The sequence below is a fragment of the Mustela nigripes genome, chromosome 13 (assembly GCF_022355385.1).
Source record: "Mustela nigripes isolate SB6536 chromosome 13, MUSNIG.SB6536, whole genome shotgun sequence".
Classification (NCBI taxonomy): Eukaryota; Metazoa; Chordata; class Mammalia; order Carnivora; family Mustelidae; genus Mustela; species Mustela nigripes.
Window position 1 is genome coordinate 17520221 of NC_081569.1, and position 18352 is coordinate 17538572.

An 18352-nucleotide genomic window follows, 5' to 3' on the forward strand; every position below is an offset into this window, starting at 1 on the left:
TAAGTTACTTTATATTAGCATTTATGGTATATCTTAATCACTTATGTGCGGTATAAATTAGACCCTTTCCCTATTAAACCATAATTCATTTTGAATTATGATTTTGTAAATTATGAGATCATTATTCAGGTAATCTTTTATCAGAGACTTCATAACTGGATTCCCTTGAAATGGAGAATGTCCCTGGTGCGTTTAATTTAAAATGACATCTTATTTTAAAAATCTTTGTATCTTATCAAACGCTCCACTGCCTAAGTCAAAGAAATAGAGTTGACTTTAATAATGCCAACAAATAGATAATTCAAGCTAGTTTCATTGTAGAAGACAACCACCTCCTTAACCCTAACTACTCTGCTCTTTCATTGCAGCAGTTGTTGTTCTTGGCCCCTGGAAGTTGAGGGTACTTCGCACAGCCTAAAGTTTACTTCCTTAGAGAATATGAAGAATATAGTCTGATTTAATCCTCACAGAATTTTCAAACTACCTCAGTCTTCATCTCTGTTGTGGTCAGCAAAGTGTAAGAGAGTAAATCCCAAACATGTTTTAGCAGTCTCCTATATTACAGTTTACTTTAGTGTGAAGGGAAACTTCGCAGGTCAATTATCAATTGGGAGTTGAATGTTTTCTTTTTAAGTGAATTTCTTAGATACAAGTGAACATGAATATTATGTGGAGTTCTGAATTATATAAATACAGTGGATAGAAGACATATTGGCTTATAAGGGATAAATTTGTTGGTAGGATAAATTATAAGGCTATATTTACTTTGTATGTTAAGCTGACTGAATTAACCTTCATTATAAAATGATGGTGGTTATCCTAGATACTTTTTCTTCCACATACAAAAGTAACGGAACTGCAGCCTCACTAGTGGTGTGCATGTGTCTGAGTTCCTTTTATCAGTGGTGGTAATGGCTTATACTAATGGAGTTATGAAGATTATTGTGAACCAAACTAAGATTATAGGATAAGAGTAATGACAGATACATATAGAACTTCCTATGGGCCAGGCATTTCCAAGTGCTTTACAAATATCTCATTTAAAGATACTTTTAGAATACCATTGTAAGTATTTTTTTCATATAGTGTTTCATATAGTTTCCTTTCAAACAGTTGTAGTCATTGGAAGCACATTTTTGTCCATTTAACAGAAATATTTGAGGGGTCCTGTGTGCCATGGAGTCTGCAGAGTGATGTTATTTAGTGATTTCTGACTCAGGCGCCAGTTTCTACACATAGTTTTGTAAACCAGTGAGATACGCTTGTACCAACTGAAGATTTTATATCTGTGAACGTCTAACAAATTGGTGTAATGTTCTGTCTGGATGGCTGAAAAGCCATCTCCTGTGACTGAGTTCATCAGCTACAGTAAATGGAAGCATAAGTGACTCACTTTAGAGTGTTTCCTAATGCAATATTACTCTTTAAGATCAGTAGGATTTTACTTTCTCCCATATTGCTAAAAAGCTATACCTGCAAGGATGTACGTATATTAGGCCTATGGAACTAGACCTCGTATGTTTTTTGTGAACACAGTGAAAAAAATATATTAAAAGTAGTTGGTATTTAAATATTATGATGATAAACAGATATAAAGAAAGATATGGTTCTCACATTTTATCTTTTGATTTTAACCTCAAATTTAAGAAACCCATATACAGAATGGTGTTCTATCTTTGCTGTCCCTTGTTTCACATTACTTATATTTTGAAACTAGTTTCTTAAAATTTTAACAATTATAATTGATAAAAAATAATTTCTCTATGGCTTTAAAAAAAAATCAACAGCATTTGCATATTTTAAATTGCATTTAGATATTTTAAAGTCTGTAGTGTCTTGTAGGATGTAAATACCCCTTACATTCAGAAAGCTTAAATAAATGAAAATGGAAACTTACACATTAGTAAATTAGAGAGTGTCATTAAGATAAACTTTATAAGAGACTTCATAACTGGATTTCTTTATAATGGAGAGTATTGCTGCTGTGTTAATGGCATCTTATTTGAAAATGCTTATACACTGCTTTTTAGGAGCTTATTCCTTTAAAAAATGAGTTTTACTATATTTACTATATTTCATTAGGAGACATTCTGTAAAGAATGTCATCAGAAATATACATTGTACATCTCCATGTTATTAAGCATTGATAACAAAAATATGTGGCTTTTTGTTTGGTAATTTAGTTGAAATGTACAAAGGCAATGTTATAATCCCCCATCTTTTTCTTTTCAATAAATTAAGATTTAAAAGGTTGTGAACTGTAGTATGCAATTTGATAAGAACATTGGATTTGTCTTAGAGTATTAGAGAAACTAGCAATGAAAATCAGTTGGTTACCATTATTCATACACGTGTGTGTACATTGTGTTTACACTAAACAAAAGCCTAGGACCAATAAAACAGTTCTGCATCAAAATAAAAATGATGCTAAAGCCACGAAGTGAGGATTTTAGCAGCTGCTGGTAAATACCCGAGAATACTTTTGTATCTACTTTTCTCTTTCTTTTGCTTTGCAGGAATATTTGAAATATTATATATTCCAGTGTATAAATATTTTAAAAATAGTTATGACTTGGTGATATTGGAGAATATTCAGCAAATAGCTTATGTGGTGATTCTTATCACTGTGCTGTTATTTAAGAATGTAAGAGACCATGGCCATTTACCTCTTTAGTTCATATCTTGTAAACTGTTCCCAGATAGAGGTATCTTCCTCGTGACAGGAATACTGTAGTACTGAAAAGAAAAATTTCTCTTGTACTATCTTATTTGATCTTCATATCCACGGTATGCTTTTTCAGAAGTGGGGATTGAGACTCCATTTGCCCAGAGTCATGTAGCAGTTTAACAGCAGAAATAGGATTAGAATCTGGTATTGACATTATAGCCTCCCTTTGCTCCCCAGTTTATTGAATCCATTGGAACTTTGGAACATTTCGCCATAAATGGATGAAGGTTTTTATATATAAGTCAGTGATGTATACATAACATGTAGCAAACATGAATGAGTTTTCCTCAAAAATAACAGAAAATGAGTGGGGATAATTGTAGTAAGCATAGTAGATAACTTTTATCTAGTTGCTAATTTAGCCTGGTACCTTCTGGGGCTTTTACTTATTTCATTTGATTGAACCCTCTTACTGTCCTTATTTCACAGATGAGGAATTTGAGACACAGTGATAAAATAGGATGACAATAATTTGGATTCTAAAGAAAGAGAAAATCTGCTTTTTCAGAGTCTTACTCATTCCTCCGACTTTCAGATCACAAAGGAATTTAGAAATTACCAATATCTTAAAAAAGAGGAAGATAGGGAATCAATATAAGGTGCATCTACCAATTATTAAATAAAAAGAGCTGGTAGTGACAGTTGACCATGGCAGGGATACATTATTTGAAAATCCGTGGCTCTCAGAGTATAGTACCTTGACCACCAGGAGCAGCGTCATAAGAGAACTGTTAGAGATCCAAGGCTACTGAAGCAGAAACTCTGAGGGGAGGTCTGAGCAATCTTGTATGAACTCGAATTAACTTGTCCTAAGTGGTGTGAGCCCAAAAGCTTCAAGGTAACATGCAGTCCCTGGGCAGTGGTTATCCAGCTTCTTAAACATTTTTATTCCCAAGAATATCCTCTGAAATAATTTAAAGCAATGAGCAAGAAAAAAGTGTAAGTTGTAAGACCTTCTAAGGAAGCAATCCAAAATAGCATGCCAATTTTGGTGTGAATTACAAACTAGGGGACACGTTTCCAGTGGGTTACCTTCTAACGGGTTACCTTTCAATTCACTTCTGCATGGTTATAAGTGCTTCTTTGAATGTATATGGAGGGTCTGGTGCGGATGTGTGGGCCATGGATTACAGTTCCTCAGTTGAACAAAACAGAAAGATAAAAATGATTTTTGTCTCCTGAGATCATCTAGTACTGACCTTATAGAATCAGAAGCATCATTATACTTCGGTTTTCTGACAGTATTATAATGTTCTCAGAGAATCTTTCTGAGCCAATCAGTTTTTTTTTTTTTTTTTATTCCCATGTTACAGATGAGGAATGGAACAGACAGGGAGTGTTTAAGAGGCTTGCCTAATGTTTTACAGGGCTGCAGTGGAGCGGCAGGGAAAGGGGAAAAATAATGAGACAACTGAAGACAAGACAAAGCTTCCCTCCACCTCCAGCCCCCTGCCCTGCTCTTTTATTCCTAACAGAGCCTGACGCAGCAGGATGGTGATTCACAGGGTGAGGCACGATATCCTCATGGCCCTCCTCCTCTTCTCACTTGTCCTGCACCATCACCTCACGCAGCAGTCACCGTAGCTCTCGCAATTTCAGTTTGACTCTTTATTTTTACTATGTATTTGAATATTATTATTTATCATACAATTATTGGTTCTCACGTATGTGCTTTTTAAGGAACTGTGCATCTCTGCTTGTGATTTTTATTTTCTTGAAGTCAGATTTTTCTCCCATCGAAGATTGATGTTGCTGATATATGAACAGGAGTTCATGTGGGAAAGGGATGAGGGATCACTTTATAATACAGCTTACATTTCTCTAATGCATTTCTTGTGTTCATCGATGAATACCTGTGTATCCTTTTCATGTCTCTTTGGGTCACAGATTGAGTGTTTTAGTAGTTACCATCAGATAAGTTGTTCTTTTTCCTCTGAAGTTCTTTGCTACATTAACCACATTTTTGGCCAGTGAGAAAAAGGGTACAGAGGATTGGGGGAGTGATCAGAGCAAACTTCCTCTCCAGGTAACACCATCATCTTAGTTCTTTAAAGGACAGGGTTGGAGAGCGAAAAGGGTAGAAGAACAGTGTTCTAGCTCAAAGGGGCAGCTTATGTGAAATTGGGAAATGAAACCTAGCACAGTTATTTTATGGAGTTAAAGTCAGCCAAGCATAGCTGTAGTAGTATAGTGTGAAGAGTGGAAATGGCCAAGACCTGGAAAGGAAACCAGATCCCAGGGAGGTGTATAAGGCCCTTGACTTTCTCCTGAAGGCTTGGGTAGCTATTGAAAGAGCTGTGTCTAGGTTTTATGGACTCTCTTCACTTCCCAAGCAGTACCTTGTGTTCAAATCACACTGTAATTTTTTTTGTTTGTTTGTTTTTGAAAGGGGTTGAAAAGGGAGGAGGGAAAGGGTAAAAATGTTGACTATAGTGCATTATTTTTACATTTTTAATTTATTGTACTGATACTTACCATACCATGTGCAAGGCATTGTGCCAGACACTGGGAATAAGTGGCCATATTTCTGCCGTTTTCCTAAAAGCTATTTTATTATCTTTCTACAGAAGTTCTTTTGTTAGATACATTTCAGTATAGATTCAAGACACTTAGAATCTCAAGGTTTTGATGTTTCCCATCAAAGAGTAATCATTCAGCATATAAATACTATCTTACTATTAGAGTTATAAGGTTATTTAGTGCAAAAGATGCAGGGTACTTACCATGTTTAAGGATGTTCTGTGTATGCCTATAGAGTGAGAGATAGATAGAGTGTAAGTGATATTTCTCTTATAAAGTTGTAGCAAGTGCAGACATGCAGTTTAAAAAAAAAATTGGCCATTGAAACACATAGCTCCTTCTTAAAATTAAGGAGACAACTTGTATAGTTTTTATATTTATTCTGATGTTATTTTTGTAGCTCAGCTTTGAGAGAAGCTCTAGAGATCTAGAGTCTAAAGAAAGGTATCTTCTTTTTTTTTTAAGATTTTATTTGTTTATTAGAGAGAGAGAGAATGTGTGCATAAGCAGGGGGAGCAGCAAAGGGAGAGGGAGAGAAGCAGGCTTCCCGCTGAGTAGGGAGCCTGATGCAGGGCTTGATCCCAGGACCCCGGGATCATGACCTAAGCCAAAAGCAGACACAACCAACTGAGCTGACCAGGCACCCCGATAGGTATCTTCTTATCATAGATTAGTCATAATCCTACTTTTTAAATTTACAATTACACATTCAGTGCTTGACCTATAAATCCTTCCAAATGGTAGTATGAACTTCTTTTGTTTTGGAAAAGTAAGCATACCTTATAATTTTGTAGGTTTTGTTTGGTGTGTTGATTTGTGAATCAAATCAATTTTGGATATGTGCTTTGATACTTGTGTGTCCTAGGGATATTCTGTGAAGAATCTGATACGTGATTTTATTTCTTACTCAAAGAATAGTTCCTAAAATTTTGATTTTAATTGATGATCGGGCAGTAAAAGATCAGAAGTACACTTTTAAGATTGTTTTTTAAATGTTAATGATTCTTGCAACTTGTTATGTAAACTACAAGTCTGAGTCTTAGAGAATAAACCAAAGCTTGAATTCATATTGGAATTTACCTCTTGTAATTTGACAGGGAATATTGTTCTGTGCTGCTTTGTTTTTAAAGAAATTTTCATTCCATATAACTGCTTTGTTATTTTGTGGTAATTTCTGGGCTTGAGTTGTTATTTCCAAAGTCTCTTGAAAATCTCAAAAAGTTTATGTTCTGCAAAAAACCCTTAGAAATAGTAACTAGTATTTGTAAAGGAATTTTTAAAAAATCAGTTTGCTTTTTCATGCTACCAGTGGTCTTATAGGATTGTTCCATTGTATGATATAATTAAAATATTTTTAGTGCTATTTTCCGTATGTGTTATAGTTGGATTAAGTTTTTAAAAATTGTTCTGTTACTTTGGGGTATAAAAAAATCTAACAGTTATGTTCTGTACGACAACAGAAAGGAAGGGTTTTAGATGAAGATTTAGGCATTTTGTGAAAGGTGGTAATAATTCTCAAATTCTGTTATTTGAGACTTCACTGATTATGATCCAAAGTAAATTTCTATATTTAGTATTTATAATTAGCATTTCTTTGCTATACTGATCTGTTATTTATTGAATATTTATGATGCCTGTTTAATAGGAACAGAAAGTAGAATTAAAGTTCTAAATCCTGGGGCGCCTGGGTGGCTCAGTGGGTTAAAGCCTCTGCCTTCAGCTTGGATCATGAGCCTAGAGCCCTGGGACTGAGCCCCACATCGGGCTCTCTGCTCAGTGGGGAGCCTGCTTTCTCCTCTCTCTCTGCCTACTTGTCATCTCTCTCTATCAAATAAATAAATCTTTAAAAAAAAAGTTCTAAATCTTGTGGGTATTAAGTATCAATTAAAATAATATATGCATAAGCATTTTTTAAAAAAGATTTTTTATTTTTAAGTAATCTCTACATGCAGCATGGGGCTCATACTCACAAGCCCAAGATCAAGAGTTGTATGATCTACCGACTAACTCAGCCAGGCACCCCGTGAAAGCATTTTGAAAACTCTTTTGTATTAGGTTGTTTCTGATTACAAGCAACAAAGACCTGACTGAAACTCACCTTTAAAATAAGGGTACTTGTTGGGGCGCCTGGGTGGCTCAGTGGGTTAAAGCCTCTGCCTTTGGCTCAGGTCATGATTCCAGGGTCCTAGGATTGAGCCCCACATCGGGCTCTGTGCTTAGCAGGGAGCCTGCTTTCTCCTCTCTCTGCCTGCCTCTCTGCCTGCTCGTGTCTGTCAAATAAATAAATTTATTAGCAAAGTCTTTGCTAAAGAACATCAATATTCTTCCCACTGGATTCCCAAAATCTTTTAAAATCTTTTAAAAATCTTTTTAGAAAATTAAAAAATAAATAAAATAGGGGTACTTGTTACATCACATAACAAAAAAATGCAGCAGTGTGGTAGAGATTAGGCTCTGCTCTGTTGAAGTAGGCTCCAGGTTTCTGCCTTCTCTCAGGCATCAGCTTCTCTCAGGTATCCTTATGCTGGCTGGTGCATATTGACAGCAGCTCCTGATCTTACCTCTGCACATGGCATCATCTATAGCAGCATTACCCAATAGAACTTCTTGTGGTGATGGAAATGTTCTCTATTTGTGCTGTCCAGTAGTGGTAGCCATTAGTCATATGTAGCTGTTGAGCACTTGAAATAGAAATAGTGCAATTGAGAAACTGTATTTTTAACTTTAATTGAGTAACCACATGTGGCTAGTGGCTACCATATTGTTAAGCACCAATATAAAGCATCAGAGATTTATTGTGTCCTAGAGTTTTCACCAAATGTTCTAAAATTAACTCTATTATGCTGGCTTGGATAACATGCTTCCACACTCCTCCCTGCAGTACACTAATCATGGTAGTGAGGAGAAAATGGAAAGCTAGATATTCCACCTCTGAGATGTACTATGAAGCTACATTGATCCGGAAAGTTTCTATTTGCATAGGTGGGGATAGACCTGTAGCTCAGTGGAACAGGGCACAGAGCTCAGAAACAGACCCATACATTCATGGTCAGTGGATGTTTGGCAAAAGTGCTGAGGTTAATCAATGAGAAAAGGAAAGTCTTTTCAATAAGTGGTGCTAGAAAAGCTGGATATACATAAAGAAAAAATAAACCTTAATATTACTACACATCATACACATGTCTGTGGAGTAAAGAGTTTGTATGGGTGAATAATAAAGGTGAGGAACAGACAGACTGGGTGTAGTTGATACAGGGCCTTGAATATCAGTCTGTGGTGTTTAAAAGTTTAGGTAGTCAAATAATTGTTACAAGTATACTAATCTGGCAGCAGATTACCAGCATTTTAAAGGAGGTTTATAGCTTTTAAAAATAGACTACAGATCTCATCTTTTAATTATGATAGTCCTTAGTAATGTTGAGATTTTATGAAGAAGAATGCTGTTCCACTTAGTTTGAATGAGGAATGGTGATTAAAATGGTGGTCTAGACTGTGTCCTAAAGATTATGGAATATTGACATGTCATGCTTTTTCTAAATTGATCTATAAAAAAATTGAAGAGAGCATCATTTGTAGAAAAGGAATTTAGAATTTACCCATAATGTGAATGTAATCAAGTATAAGTATAAATAAGCTTTGTAATGTGATCTCCCTTAATGTAACAATTTATAATATTTTTATTTAAAGTCATTATTTATTATGAAAAAGTGACCAAAGTTACTGTAAAAGGGAGTTTATTATGAGAAGGTTTGGAAAACCCTGATCTAGTTCTGTACTTCATTTAAATGATAAGAAAGCAGGAGTCCAAACAAAGCAAAGGACTGGTCCAAGATCTTACGAGTTTGCAGTGACAAAACCAAGACTTAAATAATGTTTTCTTGAAGACCCTGGGTCTATCTCAGAAAGTCTTTGCTAAAGAACATCAATATTCTTCCCACTGGATTCCCAAAAATCAGCACACAGCTTAATAATAACCTGTAAGGTTGAACTAAAAGCAGTGTTACTTCCTTCAGTTAATTTATACTCTTAAAACTTTATCAGGGATGTCTGGGTGGCTCAGTTGGTTGGGTGTCCAACTTGATTTTAAGTCAGGTCATGGTCTCAGGGTGACAGAATCAAGCCCCATGTTAGGCCCTGCACAGTGTGGAATCTTGCTTGAGATTCTCTGCTCCCCTGCCCCATACACACACTCTCTGTCTCAAATAAATCTTTAAATTAAAAAACAAAAAACAAACATCAGACGTTACCCAAAAGTGTTAAGGACAAAAAGCATGAAGTATGTTTAAATGGAAATAAAGTTCAAGAATGAAAGAATGTGATTCTCTTCACACTGTAATACTGGAAATACTGCCTTTATTGCTGTATTGCCCCCATCTTCCACATTGACTCCCATGATATATTATTTCCAACCTTTAGAAAAGTAAACAGACTTAAAAAGAAAAACATACAAGTACTTCTGCTGTAATGCATTCCTGAAAAATCTCATAAACTCCAAAACCTGTGCAACGTTGTGTTTTGATCAACACAAACTAAAAAATAATTAGTAATTAAAAAGAGAATTTGAACTGCTCAGTGAGACAGCTTAGTATGTAGTTAGTGGCTACCACAGTAGGTGTTATAAATGCACAGAATTGATTACTTGAGTAGAAGTGTTGGCAACATTTAATTAGAATGGAGATAGTGGATCTTAGGACAGTGCAGATGGCTGTGTAGCAATGAGCAATGGAAGGTGAGGGGGGGGTTGCCATTAAAGTGAGCATGGGAAATATTACAACCTTCATCAAGGCTGGGAATAGTTCTCTGAAGCCTCGTTTTCAATTTCTTTTTTTCTTTTTTTAACAATCTCTGGCTCTCAGGAGGCCTTTCTCCTTTCCTGCTAAAGGTTGCCACTTTCCTGGCTCCCCTTTCCTAGGAAAAATCCCCAGTGAACCAGAGTGACTTCTTTGTACTGACACCATTCCCTATTTGTCAGTTTCATGGCACCTAATTTACATTCCAAAACACATTATAGTAGAGCAGACTGTATTGTTTAATCATAGAAAGAGTTTTGCTTTTTTTTTTTTAAAGCAAATTTATCAGCTAATATTCATCTGAATAAGCGGCTGCTGTGTAAAAGAAGATTTTTCTGGGTGTGGGGGGAGTTGTATTATTACTGGTTTCTTTTAAGGTACAAAAAATAGCTGTTTTCATAGATTCTATTGGCTTTTGTTTCATATAGTTCTGTTCAGTGCTAATCTTAATATACCTGGATATAAGACTCAATAGGTGTGAATTCCAGTGTGATTATTCGTAATTGGTAAAGATTTCTAGTGTTTTCTGCAACCTGCATAAAGTGCTTTCACACTACCTGATATCTTTATAAATCATTGCCCCCCAAATCCTTCACTGTCCTGTGAAATTGAATGATTGAATGTTCAGCAAGGCAACGTAGTTTAGCTAGTGGCTACCACAATGTAGACATATTTGAGATTAACTTTTTCTTTTTATTGAAATATAATTTTCAGACCATAAAATTCACCATTTAAAATTATAGTTTTTAATGTATTCAAAAGTTTGTGCAACTGTGCACACTAATTCCAGAACATTTTCATCAACCGTTCACAGTCATTTCCCAGCTCCCCTTACCTCCTCATCCTGGCAAACACTAACCTTTTTTGTGTGTCTATGAATTTGCCTATTCTGGATATTTCATATAAATGTTCTGTCTTGTGTCTAGCTTCTTCCATTTAGCAGAATACTTCCAAGGTTCATTTATATTTTAGTATGTATCAATATATCATTCCATGGTTAAATGATATTCCATTGTATGGATAAACCATATTTTGTTTATCCATCATTCATTGATGGACATTGGGTTATTTCTACTTTTTGATTGCTACAAAAATGTGGCTCTGAATTTGTGTACAAGTTTTTGTATGGACATGTTTTCATTTTTCTTAGGTATCTACCTAAGAGTGGCATTGGTCAGTTTGTATGATAGCTCTGTGTTGAACTTTTTGAGGAACTTGACAGTGGAATTCTGCGGAAAATGTGGGACTCCTTTCCACATTTCAAGGAAAAGCAGAAACATCATCAAAAAACTTTGTGGATGTCATTAGAAAATATTTGGTTAATTTTTTCCTAAAACATTGATTTTTATTTTTTTTTTTATTTCTGTAATGTTGGATCAGGTTATCTGGACCAACCCTTCAGCTGAAGACAACTAAAAATACTGGATAAATTGTACAAAAACTTCCTTGTAGTATCAAAGAGCTGTTAAGGAACATGCCAGACCAAAATCTAAGAAAAGGTAAGATCCTAAGAGGTAAAGAAGTATTTAAAATTCTGGCTACCCTGAGTCATTTGCCCACCAGGATAAAATAGTTGAAAACTGAGCTTCAGATTTTGTTGGATCCAGAGGCAAAGAACAACTCATTACATCTAGGTTTCCAAGTCTAATAGATCGCCTCCCATATCAAACTGGGACCTCAGGAAGAACAAAAAGTCCACAGTCTTTTCTCACTTGAAAAAATTGCAAGGGGAGATCTGTTGTCCTGAACAGATGGGGGAAAGAGGAGAATAAGAAAAGTAAGAAAGAGAACCTGTCTCTGAGGGCTGTAAAACAAGTACCAGCATTGTGTGGAACCACTCATTGTCCAAAATCATTTAACACAGGAAGCCCGGGAAAACTTTTGCCTCAGGTATCTGGAAGAAGCAAATTGATATACTTTTTGAAGAAAGGCACTTTATTCAAAGCATCAAAAATCTCTTTCAAAACCATAGAGCATACCTCATACAAAGATGACTGACCATAAAAGAAAATAAGACACCGTAAGCAAAATGCAGAAGAAATAGCAGAAACTAACATTTAAATACTTCAGATACTCATTATTATACATAGATTATAAACAGTTTCACTCTGTTTTAATAAACAAGCTTGAAAATATCTGCAAGAAACAGGAAAATCGAAACGAAGTAGTATAGCAAAATTGAATGAAATACTTAGAGCAATGAAAATTCACAAGAATTTGTGAACTGAAACAGGTTATCTGGAGGCTCACCACAAAGAGATGAAAAGGTAGAAAATATAAGATGTTGAGGAAAAGGAAAATTGGTTGGAAATTCTAGCCTGAATTTTTGTTGGCTTTCTAGAAGGAGGGGAAGAGAGGATGAATATGAATGGGGGCAGATGCGATATTTGAAGAGATAATGACAATTTTCCAGGATTGGTTTAAGGAATTCAACAAATCCCTTGCAGAATAAAAGAAAAAAGAATATATATATGGAGTGAAACTACAGAAAACAAAGACAAAGAGAAAAACATACAGAGCAGATTATCTTCAAAGGAGTAGTGACTCTAAATAGCCGCAAATGAAAATCTCTAGTCAATGAAATGATATGCTGAATGTGTTGAGAAGACGGAACTTGTAATCCAATTTAGAATTCTATACTCAGAGAAAATGTCTTAAAGAATGAAAGAAAGGACTCCTGACTTACACGCCCAGGAAACCCCATTGCTTCCTTTCTTCTGGCTGGCAGCAGGGAGGCCACACTATAGCTGGAGGTACTGTAAAAGACGTGAACTAGCAGGAATTCATCAGCTCTCTGGCAGTCTTCGCTGAAAAAGTCTGGGGAGCTGAAAGTCCCTGCATGGGTAAACACCATAGCAGAAAGAGCTTGCTTGCTCCCTGTGATGAGAACTGTTTTGTTTGTTTGTTTGTTTGTTTGTTTTTTAAAGATTTTATTTATTTGTCAGAGAGCACAAGCAGAGGAAACAACAGGCAGAGGGAAAAGCAGACTCCCCACTGAGCAAGGACTCTATCCCAGGACCCTCCGATCATGACCCAGGCGGAAGGCAGAAACTTAACCGACCGAACCACCCAGAAGTCCCTGATGAGAACTGGTTCTACACATGGGCTGCTTCCACAGCACGGTACCTGTTTCTCCAGGGTGGTGCTGGGATCAGCTCCATAACCAATATCTATGGGGGACACCAGAGAAATGGGTTCATGCCCAGCCACTTCAGCAGAGGTTCTAGGAGCATGGCCCACAAGTCCTCCAAAGCTTAGGAGCTGAAAACTATGAAGAAGGACCAAGAGGGAACCTGCACACTGACACATCAGGGACAGAGAAATCTGGAAAGAATCACCAGACAGGTATCAGCTGCCACCGGAAGTATTAGAACAAATGCGGGGTTAATAAATTGGCTCATTCATTTAAAAAAAAAAAAAAGCAAAAAAACTGTGTATCAGTTTTGCAACTAAACCACGTCAGGCTTTTGAAGAAGGGGTCCAAAACCCAAGTCAGACTGTCTTGGTAAGAAAGCAGTCTTCATGGGAAGATCAAATGATCTTCAGAAGCTTCCAGTAGACAGTGACCCGTGTCTCTGTTTCATCAGTGAACATTAGAACCTAGTAGGTACTCTCAGTAAGTTTTGTTGGAAAAAAAGAAGGCAAATTAAATTATTCATACAATTAAAACACACACACACACACACACTAAGAAGGGATGGTGAAAACCAATAGCCAAGGCTTTTGAAGATACACTTTCCTGACTTCATGGTGCACTGAGAACCAAGTTTATCAAAATATTTATGTGTGAAGATTTGCAACAGAATTACATTATCCCCTGTTGATAGGCTGATGCCCAATATCTGGTTTCTGTGAGTTAAGGGCCCCCTCAAACTTTTGGTTTTGCTCAGGGTTAAGGGAAGAAGTATCATTGCCATTTATTGGGATCTTTACACTCAAACCTAGGAGTATCATAGAACTTTTAAAATTCAGAGAAGCCATATTTTGAACACAACACACTTCTTACTGAGGAAGATAGGAATAAGATTATGGAGGAACTGGAGAAGGAGCCAGAAGGCATTGCCTATAGCTATATGCAAAAGGAATGTGCTGTCTTCCCAAGGTTGAAGTGTTTCCTGATCCCAAGCCTCTCTGTGTTCTCCCTTTCATTTATTGGCTGATTAATGCAGTCTGTTGAACCAGCTGAACTAGTACAGTGTGGTGGAAAAAGCACTGAATTGGACATCAGAAGATTTAGATTCTAGTCCTAGTTCTGCTACTTAAGAGCTGTGTGATGTGGTAGGGTTGAAGGCGGAGTACTTGGGTCTCTCCTAAGCTTCATATTCTCCTTTGTAAAGATAGGAGGTTAAACTAGGTTGCAATGGTACCATTTAATTTGTTTTTCATCAGCTATCTTAGTATACTTTTTTTGTGTATGTAAAATCTCAGGATCCTGTTGTGCCTCAAATATTTTGACTCAGTGGACAAATTTTCAGAAAAATAAAACTTAACAAAATGGAATCATGAAACTATAGACAACCTGAATAGTCTTAATTGTGAAGTTTACCACAGAAGATCTCCAAGTCCAGATGGCTTCATAAGCAAGGACTAACAGATTTTTTTAAGGAAGAAATAATGCCAGTATTTCTAAACTCTTTCAGAGAACAGAAAAAGAAGAAACACTCTTTTCTCCATTCTATGCGCTAGCCCAACTTTGATAGCAAAACCAGCAAGGAGAGTTCGAAGAAGAAAAATCAGAAGTCAGCCCCACTGAACATAAATGCAGAACTCCTAAACAAAATATTAGTCCACTCCTTTGAGTTCACATCTTTTTTAGTGGAGACACTTAACTTGTTTTCACTTTGATCCATTTTCCGTACTCCTTGGGCATGCATATAGACTCTGTCAGCCTCCCTTTGGGAGTAGCCATGTGACTAAATTGGCCAATGGAATTTGAGTAGAAGTGACACATGCTGGTTCCAGGGCTGATCTGTCAAATACCTCCCACATGATCTTCATACTGTCTCTTCCCTGTTTGCCTGCCAGGTGCAGAGAATCCAGATGGGCACTCTTGAGGTCTTATGCATGGAAGCACAAGATAAATGAATCTGGGCTCTGAATAATCTCATGCAAGCCTCTGAGATAAGAAACATCCTCATATGGCTTTTTATGAATAGGAAACTTCATTGTGTTAAACCACTGAGAGTGTTTTGTTCATTAAAGCATCTCATGTTACTTATGCTAAAACAGAAATTAAATCCAGCAGTATATAAAAGGGACAGTGTATCATGACTACATTGGATTGCTCACAGGAATGTAAGGTTGATTTAACAGAGTTATCCCATCATTGTGGAATGGAACTCTCAATAGGTATATATCTCTGCCACCAAAAAACCAACCAACCAAATAAATAAATAAATAAATAATAATCTTTATAGAGTCAAGGAAATGCCAGTCAAAAGAATTCAACAACTGATTCTGAAATAAAGGGAAAATGAGGGGGGGAAAGAAGACATCCTGAAGAATAACAGTGTGAGAGGGTTTGCTCTCCAATATATTGTGACTAATTTTAAAGCTGTAGTAATGGAGATACTATGACAATGCACAAATACTGATTTCCAAACATAGCAGTGAAGTAATAGCTTAGAAACTGAACCATGTGTGCATAAATGGGGGTATCTATAATCATAGGGGAAAGAAAAAAATTATTTAATAGTGCTGGGACAATTAGATACATAGGAAACTATGAAGGGAGTCTACCTCATATCTTACATAAAATCTATCTCCAGGAAGATTATAGACTTAAATGCAGAAGGCAAAATTGAAAGCTTTTAGAAGATATAGGAGATTATTTTCGTGATTTTGAGGTAGGGAAGGATTTATTGAAGACATAAAAACTATAAAGGAAAAATTGGTAAATTTGACTTTGTTAAAATTAAGAACCTGTTTTTATCTGAAGGCAGTTTTTTTTTTTAAACCACAGAATGGAAAAATATTTTTATAATGCATAAAATTAGTAAAGGACTTATGTTGATTTCAAATTTTAAAAATGACAATAAATAAGAAAAAGATAAACAACCCAATTGAAAATTTGGAAAGTACTTGACCAGACACTTAGAAAAAAAATTCAGAGAGCCAATAGGTATGAAAGTGCTTCATTTCCTTAGTAATCAGGGAAATGCAAAACAACTTCTCATTTCAGGTAGAAATGTACTTCGATACAATTATAGTTGACCCTTGAACAGCTCCACAGTTGGGAAAACAGCACCCTGTGCAGTTGAAAATCCATGTTTGACTTTTGACTCCCCCTAAACTTGGCTGCTTACCAGAAGCCTTACCAGTAACATAGTCAGTTAACACACATTTTTCAAGTTATATGTGTTACATACTGTATCCTGACAGTAAAGCCAGCTGGAGAAGAGAAGATGTTATTAAGAAAACTTGAAGGAAAAAAAAAAAAGAAAACTTGAAGGAAGAAAAAATACATTTACTGTATTATACTGTATTTATTGGGAAAGATATCTGGGTAGGTCTGCACAGTTTAAACCTGTGTTGTTCAAAGATAAAAAGTACTTTAAAAAATGTTTTGACATTATCTAGTATAAGACAGATAAGAGCCACATATTTTATGAACTTAGCAGTTCCATTCCCAAGAATATACTCTAGAGAAGTGTGCGTAGATATGGGGTAGGTTATGTTTACAAAAATGTTCATAGCACCATTTTCATTTCAATAATGGCCAAAAAACTGAAACAATTCCAATATCTGCAGTAGAATGAATAAAGTTTTTCCCCTATACAATGAGTTACAATATTCAGTGAAAATGAACAAACTAGATCTGTATGCAACCCTAAGGATGAATCTAATAAACATAATGTATGATAAAAGAGGTGAGACAGAATAATGCATTGCATATACTTCATTCACATAATATTTAAAAGTAAGCCGAAGGATATAGTTACAGGTACGCATACATGTGGTAAACCAGAAAGCTTCGTCATCACAGAGGTTGGGTGGTCTTTCCTGGAGAGGGCAGAGAGGAGAGGTGTGTGATTGAGGGAGATATATAGGTTCCAGTTCTAGTCTGTGTTTTGATTTGGTTTGATTACTAGTAGTCATTTTATAATTGTTGAATTTAATAAATTTTGATGGCCTTTCTTTGTGAATTTTTCAGTTTTAAAAAATTAAATGTTTTTATGAATTTTCAGAGTGTTTAGGAAGAATATGAAGTGTCTTTAATTAGCAACAGTTATTAAAAATGAGGAAAAGGAGAACTTTGCCTATTTAAAATAACCCTATTTGGTTTGAGTTCCTTGAAACTTAAGACATGTTATTCCTTTATTTTACAAGTAGTCATATCTTGTGCTAGATCTGATTATCCATTCATCCAGTATTTACAGAGCATTTACTGCTCAGGTGCTTGACAGAAATGAGATTCAGGATGGGTGGTGATATTATAGATTGATTAATTAGCTCCTTGTGCATTTAAAAAATAATGCATATATACCTATTGAGTACTTTTAGTTCCATAGTTTTGCTTCTGAGTACTGTGATTCTATTAGCTTGTAATGGAATTTGGCAGTGGCAGAATTGAGCATACATTAAAGAACATTTCAGTTCTTTGTAGGCAGTTGTTAAAAACACAGTCTTGTCAGGTGTGGGCTCTGGTAAACACTCAGACAGTATAGACTCCTGAGTCTAAAACTTTGTAGCATAACTCAAAATTTCAGAAAATGCCAGCCCCCTGTGATTTTTTTTTTAAGATTTTATTTATTTACTTGTCAGAGAGCGAGCAAGCGAGTGAGCACAGGCAGACAGAGTGGCAGGCAGAGGGAGAAGCAGGCTCCCTACTGAGCAAGGAGCGTTGATGTGGGACTCGATCCCAGAACGCTGGGATGATGACCTGAGCCGAAGGCAGCCGTTTAACTGACTGAGCCACCCAGGCATCCCTCACCCTGCCCGTCGGGATTTTTATCAGTTCTTATTTCAGAATTCCTGGAGTTTAAATATTTAAACTTATTTACAGTGAAAAATATCATGAGTACTAGATTTCTTTATTAAAAAACAAAATATTATGGTAACATGATTGTATGTATATGTATTTATATAATATCTCTATATACACACATGCATATATGTAATTTCCATGGAGAATAAGCGTATCTAAAATTTTAAATACATTGTTTTTTGGGGATAAGAGCATGTAAGCTAAAAAAAAAAAAAGGCTGTTTAAAATTGACCACCTTTTGTATACAACCCATTTTGAAATATGTTTGCTTTTTTAAGTTTATTGTATAAAAGAAAACTTGGATATACTTAGGGAAAAAAGTAAACA

General features: G+C 35.8%; 1 protein-coding gene and 1 pseudogene across 1 annotated transcript in view; both read left to right on the top strand.

Moving 5' to 3' along the window:
- Positions 1 to 11476, top strand: part of MEF2A (myocyte enhancer factor 2A) — a 75063-nt gene extending 63587 nt beyond the window's left edge. The window contains exon 5 of the mRNA XM_059418481.1: positions 11419 to 11476. Within this exon, the coding sequence (XP_059274464.1) occupies positions 11419 to 11454 (36 nt within the window). The 3' untranslated portion in view covers positions 11455 to 11476. The remainder of the gene's footprint in view (positions 1 to 11418) is intronic.
- Positions 11477 to 11512: 36 nt separating this feature from the next.
- LOC131998749 (small ribosomal subunit protein eS19-like) overlaps positions 11513 to 18352 on the top strand; it is a 27673-nt pseudogene continuing 20833 nt past the window's right edge.